Below are 15,656 nucleotides of genomic sequence, written 5' to 3' on the forward strand. Positions count from 1 at the left end.
GGGGGTGGAAAGTCATATTCCCTTAATCAGTTCGCTCCATACCTCTCTTACTGCCCAGAATTATCTGACTTTTCATGTAAACTTGTAAAGCATTGAAATAATTACTAACTTTAACCGTTAATAACTTTTTAACGAATAACGAGCGACGGCTAAAACATGTTGGAGGTCACTCAGGGTCATGACCTTGACAACATATGTCAAGGTCAAGGTTATTGGGGGAGGGTCCCCTAATCGGTACTTTTACTTAATTTTATAATATTCTTAATTAACAATTGTATAAAAATTTTAGCCCGTATAATTTACTGAAACAAAAACTACTTAATCCTTAGATGATACTTTTTCCTAGACAACTTACTACGAAATGACTACACAAGATATCTGTTTTCTGTGGCTGAACCAGTAAAATTTTTGGAACTAGTGAAATAGGTATATGTTTGATATTTGTCGAAAGCGAGAAAGAGACTTCTAGTGCAGTCTAGTGCAGAAACAGAAAACAGACCAAAGGTGTGTCTTCGGAGTTTCCGAAAAAATTACAATATGTTCTGTGAACGGAAATAAGAAAAAAATGTTATATAAATGTTATACATTAGTTCGTATAAAAGGCTTTATAACTTTTATAACGAGATATATTTTCTACTCTCGAAAAAAGGTGAAGTTTAAAATTGCATTAATATCGGACTTGTATTAATATGAGCTGACAGTATTTTGAAATACAAAATCAGGAAAAAATGTTTCTTACATATTTTATATTTTTGTCGCGCGCATATGTAATGCACATATACGTATATAAAGAGCAAGCTGAATATATGCATAAAGACGGATTCTTACGTGACTTACTTGTAAATGCTGAGATGATGACGTATACATTCCGATATCCATGTTTTATCTTCATTCGACAAAGAGCGTGCATGTCCGAGATATGTAACTGTCTTTTTAATTATGAACTTGTGAAGACGACTTTTGAAAATTTCAAGCTGAGCACACGTTTGTAAAATCAATCCGAAGACTAAGGTTTCCGTGCCAACATTTATCATCGTGGCAAAAATTATTGCTAAGATCTGATGAACGGATATAATCCAAAACGTCGTAGTTACATTGTAATCACATGGCAGCCATATTCGATAAGGCAGATGACCTTGCATAGCATTTAATACTGATCCTATTGTAGTGCTTGTAACGGAACTTGTTGCTAAAAGTGAATATTTTATCGAGCATGATCTGCAAACGTAGAACCGAGATGAAATTTTATATAAACTTCTATCAGCATTTATTTACATTTATAATTTAATGAAATTTATAATCATAATGTTTATAATTATTATATTATATTTAATTATTTTGTACATGTGTTTTGCGAATTATTGCTATAATTTAAAATGAAATTGGAATAAGAAACTTCTTCAACTAAAAGTTTATTAATTAAACAGAGAATAGAAAATTACTACATTTTTATGTAAAATAAGTATATGCTTTAAAATATATGATCAACAACATGTAGTAAAAGCTAAAGGACTCATAATTTGTTATAGAAACAACTAGTGCTGATCAAATTTGTACGATTTAGAAAAAGTACATGTTGAACGTATTCGAATTGAATTATTGCATAAATATTTTAAGTTATAATAATCTTTTAATATTGGAACGTTTTAAGAAAGATATGAACCCACCTGATGAATTTATCAAATTTTGTTTGTATAGCTACTTCATCCTCATCTCGAGGTTTATATGGTGCTTTCAATAATATTTCCACTAAATTGATGATCGCGTTTCGACGTACCACAACGACAGTCGCTTTACAACATACGGCAACAATAGATAGGAACATTAGAGTATTAGTGGCAAAATCATCGATATTATCAACAATAAGAACTATATCCATAAATTGAGTTAACACCAAAAAGTACTCCGAGAATATTACCATAAAGGTAAATACATTATACAGCAGCTTGGCACCATTTGATGACCACTCAACTGGTCGCCATATACCGCTAACGGTGTATATAAAAAAATTTAAAGAAAGCATTTGCATATTTGGATCGCTTTCTTTCAAACAACTTATCGAAATATTATACAAAAGTATAGCTTCTTTCTATCTATAAAGTATCTAAAAAAGTAGTTTAAAACGATGCGAAAATTATCTTTTCTGAAATTTCTGAAATATACTAATTAAATTTAAGTAGTACCATGTTTAAGAAAAATTGAATTTAATATAGAAGGTTGTATAATATTTTATGAAATAAGTTATGCTTTTAGTGAACATAAAATACTACAAATTAATATTTAAATCTCACACACACTAAATGCCGAATGCGACTGTTCGATTGGTACAAATTTTATTTATTTGAGTACATATTGCATATAATTGCTTGCGCGGATTGCGAATCGGATGACCTTATTTAACTATAATACAGCGTATGATTTGTGTAAACCCAACTACAAAAATGGTATTTATAAATATTTATTGCGCACCTTTTTTGGAAAATATCACTTCTTAGAATTTTAGCTAATGATAATAAGATCGACAAATACTAACATTGATATAATATGTTATTTTATTATCGTATCAGTAAATTTTATTTAAATGTAATCGAACATGTCTTGCGATAGACTATGTATAGTTTACATTCTTCAATATCTTGTCAACCCTAGTACTACCAATTACGGTCATTAAAAAATCAACATGATGTCATTTAATCATTTATTATAAAATACATGTTCTTTTCCACACTCATGAATAGTGTAGTAACTCTAATTGTAAAAGTTTTCCTACTTGCACCTGTTGAGGGATATTGCGGTCCTTTACAGTCACGCATATTATTGCGTTTCTGTTGAATAAAATTTTCATGTCCATCGGAATTACAGGGAATATCGTATTTTCCGCAAAGCCTCTCATTTTATTATATAAAAATACAAACCTACTAGTGTAGCAATAAAAGTGATGTGTAATAAACTTGGGATATATTCTTCAAATTACTTATCTATATATCTATAAAGTATGATAAATGTGCAGAAAAATACGTATCCATATATCTTATACGCAACATATTACAATAGTATAGACGGAGATATTATTTTTTTACAAAAGTATAGACTGAGATATTATTTTTTTCTGACTTTAGTGCTGAAACCAGCATTAATGCTGCTTATAAATCAAATCAAATATATTGCACAGTATTTTTTTGTCATTATACTGTGTCTATATTGTGTTTGCATATATTCGTGTCAACATTCCTACAACCAGAATGAATATTTAAGGTTGTAATAAATACATAAACAGAAATTTTAAAATTTAGTGTCATTAATTTGCGAAAAACTACATAATTAATATGCTCAAGTAAGCTCTAAGTTATATTATTTAATTTTGTTTTTGAAGTACGTTAAATGCGGAGTATGACGTTTTTAAAATCTGAAAAAAATTAGAGAAGATATATTAATATAAACTATTAAACACTTTCTAGATATATCGGCTGTTTTCAGACTACTCTTATGCAATAAATATTAAGTTCTCCAACATTAAACGCGAAATATTTTATAATATATATAATATATTTATCCACTCATTTAAGATTTAAGTAATAATATTACTAACACTGCTGTAAGATTGAAGAGATAAAGTTATCAAGAAGCTGCTAGTGAATTTAATAGGAATTGTGCTACGTATCATAATGATCAGCAATTCTTTCTTTTCGGTAATTGATAATAGTGGCCAATCCATACAATATATAGCCTCTCCTATGCTCATACTCTGCCAACATAACATATATAATATTATTGCTGCATAATAATAATACCGTATAACATTATCAATAATTAGTTTTGTATTATGCGTGTACGTGTAAAATAATACAAGACTGATAAACACACATATAAATGAATATTTGTCTTTTCGTATATAAAGTAATCCCTTATTTACTAAGAAAGTTAAATTATCTCACTCGTATTGAGTTGTAGGAAAATATACTCGATGTTTTCTATTATTTTTAGTAAGGTATATATCTGATGAAGGCTATAATAGAGTAAGTTACCTTAAGCATAACTTGGTTTCCGGACCAGCAGTAAATGTAAATTTGTACAAACATGGAAATGATATATACTATTAAAGTTCCAATTCCAGACAGTTCCGTAAAATGCATTGATAGGTAATATATACATGTACATAATATCAATATACTACCGAAAAATTGAACGAACAGTACTTGATTGAATATAGCATTTACTGTTTTGGCATATCTGTAATAGTTTTATGTTAGTTTTGTGTTGCAATAAATTACTCTCTCTCCTCTCTCTCTATCCTTATACATAAATGAATAACATATAATTTATACAATTTTTAAATTTATGGAAAAATCATGTGTGTAGTATTTATTGAAATAAAAACTTTCTAGTTTTTTAACCAAGTACACATATTGTATAATATCTATGCAATTATTTACTACGGCATAATAATAAGCATATACAGGGTGTCCCAGAATGACCGCTAAGTATTTCGTGCGCAGATAGAGTGTACTAAACTAAGTCGAAAAGTCCTCTACCATTTTGCAATTTTCACAATAGTTAACAAGATATTAATTACTAAAAATCTCCAAATATTGGCTTTGATAATTTTTTACTCAAGTACTATCAATTTTACAGAAAAACAGCAAGAGTTAAAAATTGATTTATTTTCATGAGTTTTTTAGTACCGCATTTTTACATGTTGATAAAAATAGTTACCAATAAAAAAATGCAGTACTAAAAAGTTGATAAAAAATTCTGAAAAAATTGTCAGAATTCTATGAGAAGAAAATAAACAATTTTTGTCTCTTGCTGTTTTTTTTGTAAAGTTGATAGTATTTGAGAGAAAAGTTATTGAAAACCAATGTTTGGCGATTTGTAATATTTAGTAATTAATATCTTGTTGACTGTCGTGAAAATTGCAAAATAGTAGAAGACTTTTCGACTCAAATTAGTCTGCTGTACCTGCGCACAAAATATTTGGTGGATGGGCATTCTGGAACTCTCTGTATATGTATAACATATAGCATTTATTAATAGTAAATAAAACACTAAAATCACACATTAACGTTTTCTGACTGAGTTTGTAATAGTTACTTATTATTTCCAAACTGCATCAATTATCTATAATTACTATTTTTAGAGCTTAAACAATTTTTTATAAAAAATATTAGTAAGTATTGTTATGATCAGTTGCAATTTTTAGAAACACAAGAATTAAATAATATATAAATATTTTTACAAAAGTTATAGATAAATACAAAAGTTATATATAAATACATATATAAAAAGATTTGCTATATAAAAATGGATTCTCAATTAACGACTTACTTGTAAATACTGAGATGATGTCGTATGCATTTCGATATACCTGTTTTGTCCTCATTCAACGAGCAAAATGTATTTTCCAGATATTTAACTGTTTTATTATTTATTAATTTATGAAGACGATTTTCGAAAATTTCGAACTGGGCACACGTTTCTAAAATTAATCCAAAGACTAGTGTTTCCGTACCGATATTTATGATAGTGCCAGCAATCATAGCTATAACTTGTTGAATAGATATAATCCAGAACACTAGAGACACATTGTAATCGAATGGCAACCATATTCGGCAAGGTAGTTGACCCTGCATAATATTTAATACTGATCCTATTATGACGCCTGTAAGTGAGCTCATCGCCAGAAGCAAATATTTCATTGAACACAATCTGTAAACGTAGAATTGAAATTATATTTTATTAATTTTCATGCTGTCATGATAATTAAAGTTTTAATTTATATTTTCCAATTTGACAAATTTGTAATAATGCTATTTAAATATAATTGTATGTATATTATATGTGTGTATCTACATGTCCCCCCCTCCCTTCCCCCCCCCCCCCTTTCTCTCTTTCTTTCTCTGTGCGTGTATATGTGATTGTGCGTGCCCGTATACGCGTGGGTGCGTGCGTGCGGGCGTGCGTGCGTGCGTGTGTAATTGCGCGCGTGATTAGAAACAAAATATGGAATTATACTTCTGCAAAATAATATTTAAGAATTTATGTTACAAGAAGTATTAATTAGTTTAAGTAAATGCAAAAAATTAAATGTATTAAAATATTAATTATTAAAATATTAAGTGGATAAAGACAGCGTTTGAAATGAAAAATCAACAATATTCAGTAAAAGGCTCGCAGAAAATTTTTAAGTGATAATATTTATCAATGCTGATTGAATACGAAAGAAGAAATGATGTACCGATCGTGCACGAATTAAATTATTGCGTAGAGATATTATCTCTCTATGCGATTTAATTAAAACTTCACCATTAAATTAACCTAATAATGTGTAATACATACCTGACGAACTTATCAAATTTTGTTTGTATTGCCATTTCGTTCTCATCTTGAGGTTTACATGGACCCGTCAACAATACTTGTATCAAATTAATGATCGCATTGCGACGTATTACAACGACAGTCGCTTTACATACGATAGCAACAATACTCACGAACATTATAGAATTAGCAACGAAATCATCGACATTATCGATAACAAATAGAAAATCCAGGATTTGAGTTAACATTAAAAAGTATTCCGAGAATAATATAATATAAGTGAATACATTATACAGAAAATTGGCACCATTTGATGACCATTTGATCGGTCGCCATATACCACAAATGGTAAACATAAAAAAATTTAAAGAAAACATTTGCATTTTGGGAATTTCTTCTTTAGAGTCAATTTATCAGTTTTGTTTAAAAGATCAGTATTTTTTACATGTGAAACATCTAAAAAAGTAGCTTTAAAATATTGCGAAAAAATGTCTTTTCTTAAATATCCTTGTTACATGTTTGGCTATACATATATGTATATAAAAAATATAATTAGATCAGTAAAAATTGAATTTAATATAGACAGCAGTGTAATAGTTTATGAAATGGATTTCGCGATTAATAAATTCTATAAATTAATATTTAAATTGTGCATTGAATACTAAACGTAACTTTTTTTTGCGACAAATTTTATTTATCTAACACATAGATCCCGTGCAACATGTAATCTCGGGTTGAGAATCACGCGAACTTATTTAATTCTAATGCAACATACATGATTTGTATGAATACATTTAAGAAGCAACGTTTGCAAGATTTTATCGCGCACTTTTTTTGGACCTGTTGCTTCTTAAAATTTCGACTAATAATACAGAATTACTAAATGCTAACAATGATATAATATTTTTATTATTATAGAATTCAATAAAATTTATTTCAATGTAACCGAACACGCCTTGTGACAGACTGCGTACAGTATTACATACTTCAACGTCTTAACCCTAGTACATTAATAGCAGTTATTATATAATCGACATGAAGTCGATTAGACATTTATTACAGGGTGTGCGTTCTTTTCCGCTTATAAGTGAATACTATAATTGTGAAAGTTTTCCTATTTGCAACCATCGAGGGATGTCGTTTCTTACAATAACACACGTTGTCATATTCCCATGGAATAAAATATTTTCAATGGTATTATCAGAATTAAATACAAGACCGTATTTCTCATAAAGTCGTACTTTACATTACATAAAATACGAGATATTATAGCGATAAGAGCAATTATTTTATAAAATATTCAGATATTTTCTAACAATAAGTTAACTGTCAGTATGAGTGCCGACTACAAGTGTACACAATAATTATATGTATCAACCGTATGTGCAATATATCACATATGACATAAACTGATCAGAAATTCTTTTTTCTTACTTTATACTGAAACCAAAATAAGTGCTGCTTGTGTGTGAAATCAAAACGTGCATTTCATTACATTGTGTAAAACGTATATATTTAACATGCGTTTGTTTGCGTCACTATTCTTACAATTAAAGTAATTTTAGGACAAAGAATAATTGAAATAAATACGTAATAAGAAGTTTTTTAGTGTTACTAATTTATGAAAAACTACGTAATTATGTCCAAGTACACTTTAGTTATTTATATTTCATTTTTTAAGTACATTAAATACCGAGTATGACGTTTTTAAGATCTGAAAGAAGATAAATTATAGAAAATGTTAATGTATAGAATATTATGTAATTATTAAAAAATTCGATTATTTTACGACTTGCGCCACAAACATTGATAACATTGCATAGAAATTTTATCACCAAAGTACTTATATATATCATAACAATACTACTAACATTGCTGTAGGACTGAAGAGATAGCGTTATCAAGAAGCTGCTAGTGAACTTTATAGGGACTGTGCTTCGTATCATGACTATGAGCAATTCTTTTTTTTCGTTAACTGATAATAATGGCCAGTCCATACAATATATAGCATTTCCTACGCTCATACTCTGTCAACATAACGTTTATGATATTATTGCTGTATAATAATACTGTATAACGACTTATGTCATCAAATGGAAAGCACCCGTAGACTATTTTCAAATTAATCAAGTGTAAATTGTAGGATTTATTTTCTTCCGAAATTTTATATAACAAATTGATTTATAGAGAAACATATGTGACATTTTTTATTACCTTACTAACATATATCAGCTTGTGTTTACTGTTTATAAAGTATCGATAGTTACCTTTAGAATGACTTCGTTTCCAGACCAGCAATAAACATAGATTTGTACAAATAAGCCAATAGTGTACACTAAACAATTTACAATAGCAGACAATTCTGTAATATGTGTTGACAGATAATACACAGCTGAACACAATACCAGTATACTTGCAAAGAATTGAACGAAAAGCATCTGGTTAAATATAATGTTTACCGTTTTGGCATATCTGTAATAGTTTCATGTTAGTTCTGTGTTGCAATAAATTAATATCCTTATACAATAATTGAATAACATAATTTATACAATTTTTAAACTTACAGAAAATTTTTGTATGTAGTATTTATTGAAATAAAAACTTTCTAGTTTTAAGCAAGTGTACACATGTTATATCTGTGTAATTATTTACTACGGTATAATAATAAGCATATACAGGGTGTCCCAGAATGGTCGCTAAGTATTTCGTGCGCAGATAGAGTGTACTAAACTAAGTCGAAAAGTCCTCTACCATTTTGCAATTTTCACAATAGTTAACAAGATATTAATTACTAAAAATCTCCAAATATTGGCTTTGATAATTTTTTACTCAAGTACTATCAATTTTACAGAAAAACAGCAAGAGTTAAAAATTGATTTATTTTCATGAGTTTTTTAGTACCGAATTTTCTCATGTTTGTAAAAATAGTTGCCAATAAAAAAATGCAGTACTAAAAAGTTGATAAAAAATTCTGAAAAAATTGTCAGAATTCTATGAGAAAAAATAAACAATTTTTGTCTCTTGCTGTCTTTTTTGTAAAGTTGATAGTATTTGAGAGAAAAGTTATTGAAAACCAATGTTTGGCCAATTTGGCCAAACCTAACCAATTTGTAATATTTAGTAATTAATATCTTGTTGACTGTCGTGAAAATTGCAAAATAGTAGAAAACTTTTCGACGCAAATTAGTCCGTTGTACCTGTGCACAAAATATTTGGCGGTCATTCTGAAATATTTTGTATACGTATAACATACACATCTATGTAATAATAATTAGAACAATAAAATCACACATTGATGATGTTTTCTTATCGAGTTTGTAATGGATTCTTATTATTTCCAAATAGCATCAATTATTTATAATTACTATATCTTTAGACCTTAAACAATTTTTTATAAAAAATATTAATAAGTATTGTTGTAATCAATTGCAATTGTTTAGAAACACAACAATTAAATAATATATAAATACTTTTGCAAAGTTAAATATATATATAAAAAGACGTGCTGTATAAAAATGGATTCTCAATTAGTGACTTACTTGTAAATACTGAGATGATGACGTATGCATTTCGATATTCTTGTTTTGTCTTCATTCAACGAGCAAAGAGCATTTCCCAGATATTTAACTGTTTTGTTATTTATTAATTTGTGAAGACGATTTTCGAAAATTTCGAGTTGGACACATGTTTCTAAAATTAATCCAGAGACTAAGGTGTCCGTAGCGACAGCTATGAAAGTGCCAAAAATTATAGCTATAATTTGTTGAATAGATACAATCCAGAACACTAGAGACACATTGTAATCGAATGGTAACCATATTCGACAAGGTAATTGACCATGCATAATTTTGAATACTGATCCTATTGTGACTCCTATAAGTGAGATTATCCCCAGAAACAAATATTTCATTGAACACAATCTGTAAACGTAGAATTGAAATTATATTACTAATTTTCGTGCTTGCATGATAATCAAAGTTAACTTATATTTTCCAATTTGACAAATTTGTAATAATGCTATTTAAATATAATTGTATGTATATTATATATATATGTATCTATATATCCCCTTCTTTCTCCCCCCTCTCCCCCCCTCTCTATGCGTGTGTATGTGTGTGTGTGTGTATGCAATTGTGCGCGTGTATTAGAAGCAAAATATGAAAGTATTCTTCTGCAAAATAATATTTAAGAATTTACGTTACAAGAAATATTAATTAGGTTAAGTAAATGCAAAAAATAACTCCGCCGATGCCGGTTCCAAGCCCGGATGAGAAAGGAGGAGGGAGAAGAGTAACAACCTCGTAAATAAACCAGGGATCATCTGGCCCGAGTGATAGCAACCTCTAAGGGCCCCGACCTAGAGAACAGGCGGAATGATCTAGAAGGACACAAACTGATCTCAATTAGCGGAAGGAGCAGAAAAACCAATTTAATGGGAGAACTGATCTCAATAGTCCGGATAAGATAGCTAGTTTAAGGGAAGATAATCCTGAAATAAAATTACCCGATCCTCCAAGTTGGGGGTTGAGATGTCAAGCCAGTAACCTGACTCTTCGAAAAAACAACAAATGCTAAAGGGCCTAATAGGAATACCCTCGAAAGTATGGATGGACGTAGACGGAGATGACTACGGCTACGGCCAGGGTATCGCACAACATCGAAGGGCGTTTTAAAAGCGAATTATATATAAATGCAAAAAATTACAGTATTAAAATATTAAATGGACAAAGATAGCGTTGAATTGTAAAATCAACAATAATCAGTAAAAAGCTCGTAGAAAATTTTAAAGTAATATTTACCAATACTGATTGAATTCGAAAGAAGAAATGATACGTACCAAAATTGTACATGAATTAAATTATTGCGTAGACTTATCTATGCAATTTCATTAAAGCTTCACCTTAAGATTACCCTAATAATGTGTGATACCTACCTGACGAATTTATCAAATTTTGTTTGTATTGCTATTTCGTCTTCATCTTGAGGTTTACATGGACCCTTCAGCAATACTTGTATCAAGCTAATGATCGCATTGCGACGTATTACAACGACAGTCGCTTTACATACCATATCAACAAAACTCACGAACCATATAGAATTAGCAACGAAATCATCGACATTGTCGATAACAAATAGAAAATCCAGGAATTGAGTTAACATCGTAAAGTATTCCAAGAGTAATACAATATAATTAAATACATTATACAGAAAATTGACAACCTTTGATGTCCATTCGATCGGTCGCCACATACCACAAATGGTATACATAAAAAAATTTAAAGAAAACATTTGCATGTTTGAAATTCCTTCTTTAAAGTTCCTTTCAATTTATCAGTTTTGTTTAAGAGGTCAATCCTTTTTACATGTAAATAGTTTATGAAATGGATTACGTGATCAACAAATTCTATAAACCAATATTTAAATCGTACATTGAATACTAAACGTGATCCATTGTGACAAATTTTATTCATCTAACACATAAATCACGTACAATATGTAATCTCGGATTGAGAATCGCACGAGCTTATTTAATTCTAATGCAACGTATATGATTTGTATCAATACATTTAAGAAGCAACGTTTGCATGAATTTGTCGCGCACCTTTTTTGTACCTGTTGCTACTTAAAATTTCGGCTAATAATGCAGAATTACTAAATATTAACAGTGATATAACATGTTTTATTATTATAAAATTGAATGAAATTTATTTCAATGTAACCGAAAACGCTTTGTGACAGACTGCGCACAGTTTTACATACTTCAACATATTAACCCTAGTACTATTAATAATAGTCATTAAATAATCGAATGAAGTCGATTAGACATTTATTACTGGGTGTGCGTTCTTTCCCGCTTCTAAGTGAATACTATAATTGTGAAAGTTTCCCTACTTGCAACCATCGAGGGATGTCGTTCCTTACAATAACGCACGTTGTCATATTCCCATTGTATGTGTTGAATAAAATATTTTCAATGATTATCAGAATTAAATGGAAGATCGTATTCCTCATAAAATCTTACTTTACATTGCATAAAATACGAGATAATATAGCGATAAGGCTAATTGATAAAATATTCAAATATTTTCTAATAATATGTTAACTGTCAGTATGAGTACCGACTACAAGTGTATCAACTGTATGCGCAATGTTATCACATATGATGTAAACTGATCAGAAATTCTTTTTTTTTACTCTATGCTAAAACCAAAATTAGTGCTGCTTGTGTGTGAAATGAAAACATGCATTTCATTACATTGTGTACAACGTATATACATGCGTCTGTTTGCGCCACTATTCTTACAATTGAAGTAATTTTAGAACAAAGAATAAGGTTGAAATAAATACGTAATAAGAAGCTTTAGTGTTACTAATTTATGAAAAACTACGTAATTATGTCCAAGTACACTTTAGTTATTTATATTTCATTTTTGAAGTACATTAAATGCCGAGTATGACGTTTTTAAGATCTGAAAAAAGATAAATTATAGAAAACGTTGATGTATAGAATACTGTGTAACTATTACAAAATTGGCTTATTTTGCGACTTGCGCCACAAACATTGATAATATTGCATAGAAATTTTATCACCAAAGTACTTATATATATCACAACAATACTACTAACATTGCTGTAAGATTGAAGGGAAAGAGTTATCAAGAAGCTGCTAGTGAACTTTATAGGAATTGTACTTCGTATCATAACCATGAGCAATTCTTTTTTTTCGTTAACTGATAATAATGGCCAATCCGTACAGTATATAGCGTCTCCTACGCTCATACTCTGCCAATATATATATACATATATATATACACACACAACATAAATGAAAATATTACTTTGCAATAATATTGAATCTATCAATATTTATCAATATTACTAGTATTATGTGCATGTTAGAAATATTCTTAAATTTCATTAACTTTTGATGTACATTCGGGAGAAAATGATATATACATGGACATATTTTATATATAATTTTATATAATTTTATATAATTATATATGAAATATTTTTTTCCGGGCATTAATGAATGAAATTTAAATTCTTTGTTACTGAAAAAAAAATTAATCCACATGTTAACGAGATTTAAGTTAGATATACGCCGCATATACTATGATGTATTCAGAACATGACACATCATCCATGATATTCTAAGAATATAATTCGAATATGCAATTGCTAATATATTTTATATTTTATAGTACATTCTAACAATATCCCATGTATATTCCTAGACTATTACGGACGATATTCTGTGTTATCTAAATTTATATTTAACATATCGGTGTTATCTTCAGCATATTCATGAGAAATACAAGATAAAACAAGTGGCCGGTCACGAAAAAAGTGGGCTCGAAACACAGTTTCAGAAAACCCATGGAAAATCGGGACGATGTAATTTTAGTGCCATTGCATCTTGCGGGAAAAGTTAGAAGTATTGACTATCACGTGGTGACGTGGTCACAACACAGTGAGAGAAAAATTGTTTGTATTTGTAACTATAATTATATATTACTATAATTATGATTATTACTGCTATAATAATAATAATAATAGTAACTATGTATATAGTTGGCAATCTAAAATGACTATAATTATAATTATTATAACCATAAAATAGTTGAAATTACCATAAAAATGATTCAAGTGACTATAATTTTATAGTTGTATTTTGGGACAACCATATTTTTAATTGTTTAACTGTAAAATTATAGTCATTTGAATCGTTTTTATGATAATTTCTACAATTTTATGGTTATAATAACTATAATTATATATAGTTATTTTAGGTTGCGAATATATACATTTGTTGCTAGGACTATATACATAGTTACTATTATTATTATTATAGCAGTAATAATCATAATTATAGTAATATGTAATTATAGTTACAAATACCAAACATTTTTCTCTCAGTACATGTATGTATGTATTAGATACGAATACTACTGTTTGCTCCAAGAGGGAAGTCTCTTAAGGATTACGGCGCAAAAATTGAAACTGTGAATATGAAAACGCATAAAAAATAGCGAATAAATTCTGTGTATTTGATTTTCCAAATTGGTTGTTATTAACACATGGGGGGGGAGTGGATTGTTTTTAACACGTGATTAATGGCCTACTCAGCTCCCACACCAAATTTTAGCTAAACGAAATGAGCGCAAACATTTTTTTGCGGATTTTGAGAGCGCATAAATAGCGCATTATTATATAATTTATTCATTAAGTTTTGGTTAAGTGGGGGGAGAGAGGGGGAGGGCAGCTAGGCAGACATGTCAACTTATGTCATCAAATGGAAAGCACCCTTAGACTATTTTCAAATTAATCAAGTATAAGTTGTAGAATTTATTTTCTTTCGAAATTTTATATAACAAATTGATTTATAGAGAAATATATATGACACTTTTTATTACCCCTTACTAACATATATCAGCTTGTGTTTACTATTTATAAAGTATCGATAGTTACCTTAAGAATGACTTCGTTTCCAGACCAGCAATAAACATAGATTTGTACAAACATGCCAATAGTGTACACTAAAAAAGGCAGACTACCATAGAAATCACTAATATGTATTGACATATAATACACGCTTGTACATAATACCAGTATGCTTGCAAAGAATTGAACGAAAAGCACCTGGTTAAATATAACGTTTACCGTTTCGGCGTATCTATAATTGTTTTATATTAGTCTCGCATTGCTGTATGAATAAGATAGTTATACTATCTTCATACATAATTTTTTAACATGATTCCTATACAAATCCAAAAATTGTAAAAAAATTTTATCGTAGGTATATCATTTACTAGAATAAAAGTTATTTAATTGTCTTATGCTAGCATTTAGACGTAATTTTTTGTTCTACACAATTTGATACAGAATTACCATATAATAAAATAACGTGTGTTGAGAGTACTCCGTTTTCGAGATCATACCAGTTGTCTATTAATTTCAACTAATGTTAGTTATTTATAATGTTTTTTAAATTTAAACATCTCTTCGTCATAAACGTCAATGATTATCGTTTTATTAAACAACAATAATTTTTAAATATAAAAAATAAGTAACATTTACGCATGCAATCACACGCTCACGTACACATAAAAAGGTATTTAACATATGCATAAAAATTCTTACGTGACTTACTTGTAAATGCTGAGATGATGGCGTATGCACTCTGATATCCCTGTTTTGTTTTTATTAGACGAAGGAAATGTATTTTCCAGATACCTAATTGTTCTATTAATTATTAATTTGTGAAGACGACTTTCGAAAATTTTAAGCTGGGTACACGTATGTAAAATCAGTCCAAAAAGTAATGTATCCGTGCCAAT

General features: G+C 29.1%; 2 protein-coding genes across 2 annotated transcripts in view; both read right to left on the reverse strand.

The window, feature by feature from the left end:
• The window catches only part of LOC108767274 (uncharacterized), a 14,313-nt gene extending 7,615 nt beyond the window's left edge, over positions 1 to 6,698 (reverse strand). Inside the window, exons 1-5 of the mRNA XM_018517031.1 lie at positions 6,337 to 6,698; positions 5,326 to 5,706; positions 3,991 to 4,230; positions 1,668 to 2,033; positions 838 to 1,218 (exon numbers count right to left, since the gene is read on the reverse strand). Coding sequence (XP_018372533.1) covers positions 838 to 1,218; positions 1,668 to 2,033; positions 3,991 to 4,230; positions 5,326 to 5,706; positions 6,337 to 6,698 — 1,730 coding nt within the window. The remainder of the gene's footprint in view (positions 1 to 837; positions 1,219 to 1,667; positions 2,034 to 3,990; positions 4,231 to 5,325; positions 5,707 to 6,336) is intronic.
• Positions 6,699 to 7,984: 1,286 nt separating this feature from the next.
• LOC108767608 (odorant receptor Or2-like) lies at positions 7,985 to 11,610 on the reverse strand. The gene is made up of 5 exons (XM_018517575.1): positions 11,249 to 11,610; positions 9,855 to 10,235; positions 8,583 to 8,787; positions 8,187 to 8,342; positions 7,985 to 8,029 (listed from the first exon to the last, which is right to left on the reverse strand). The coding sequence occupies exons 1-5, from the start codon at positions 11,608 to 11,610 to the stop codon at positions 7,985 to 7,987; spliced, it is 1,149 nt and encodes a 382-aa protein (XP_018373077.1).
• Positions 11,611 to 15,656: the final 4,046 nt, after the last annotated feature.

This window comes from Trachymyrmex cornetzi, unplaced genomic scaffold (genome assembly GCF_001594075.2).
Source record: "Trachymyrmex cornetzi isolate Tcor2-1 unplaced genomic scaffold, Tcor1.1 scaffold121, whole genome shotgun sequence".
Taxonomy (NCBI): Eukaryota; Metazoa; Arthropoda; class Insecta; order Hymenoptera; family Formicidae; genus Trachymyrmex; species Trachymyrmex cornetzi.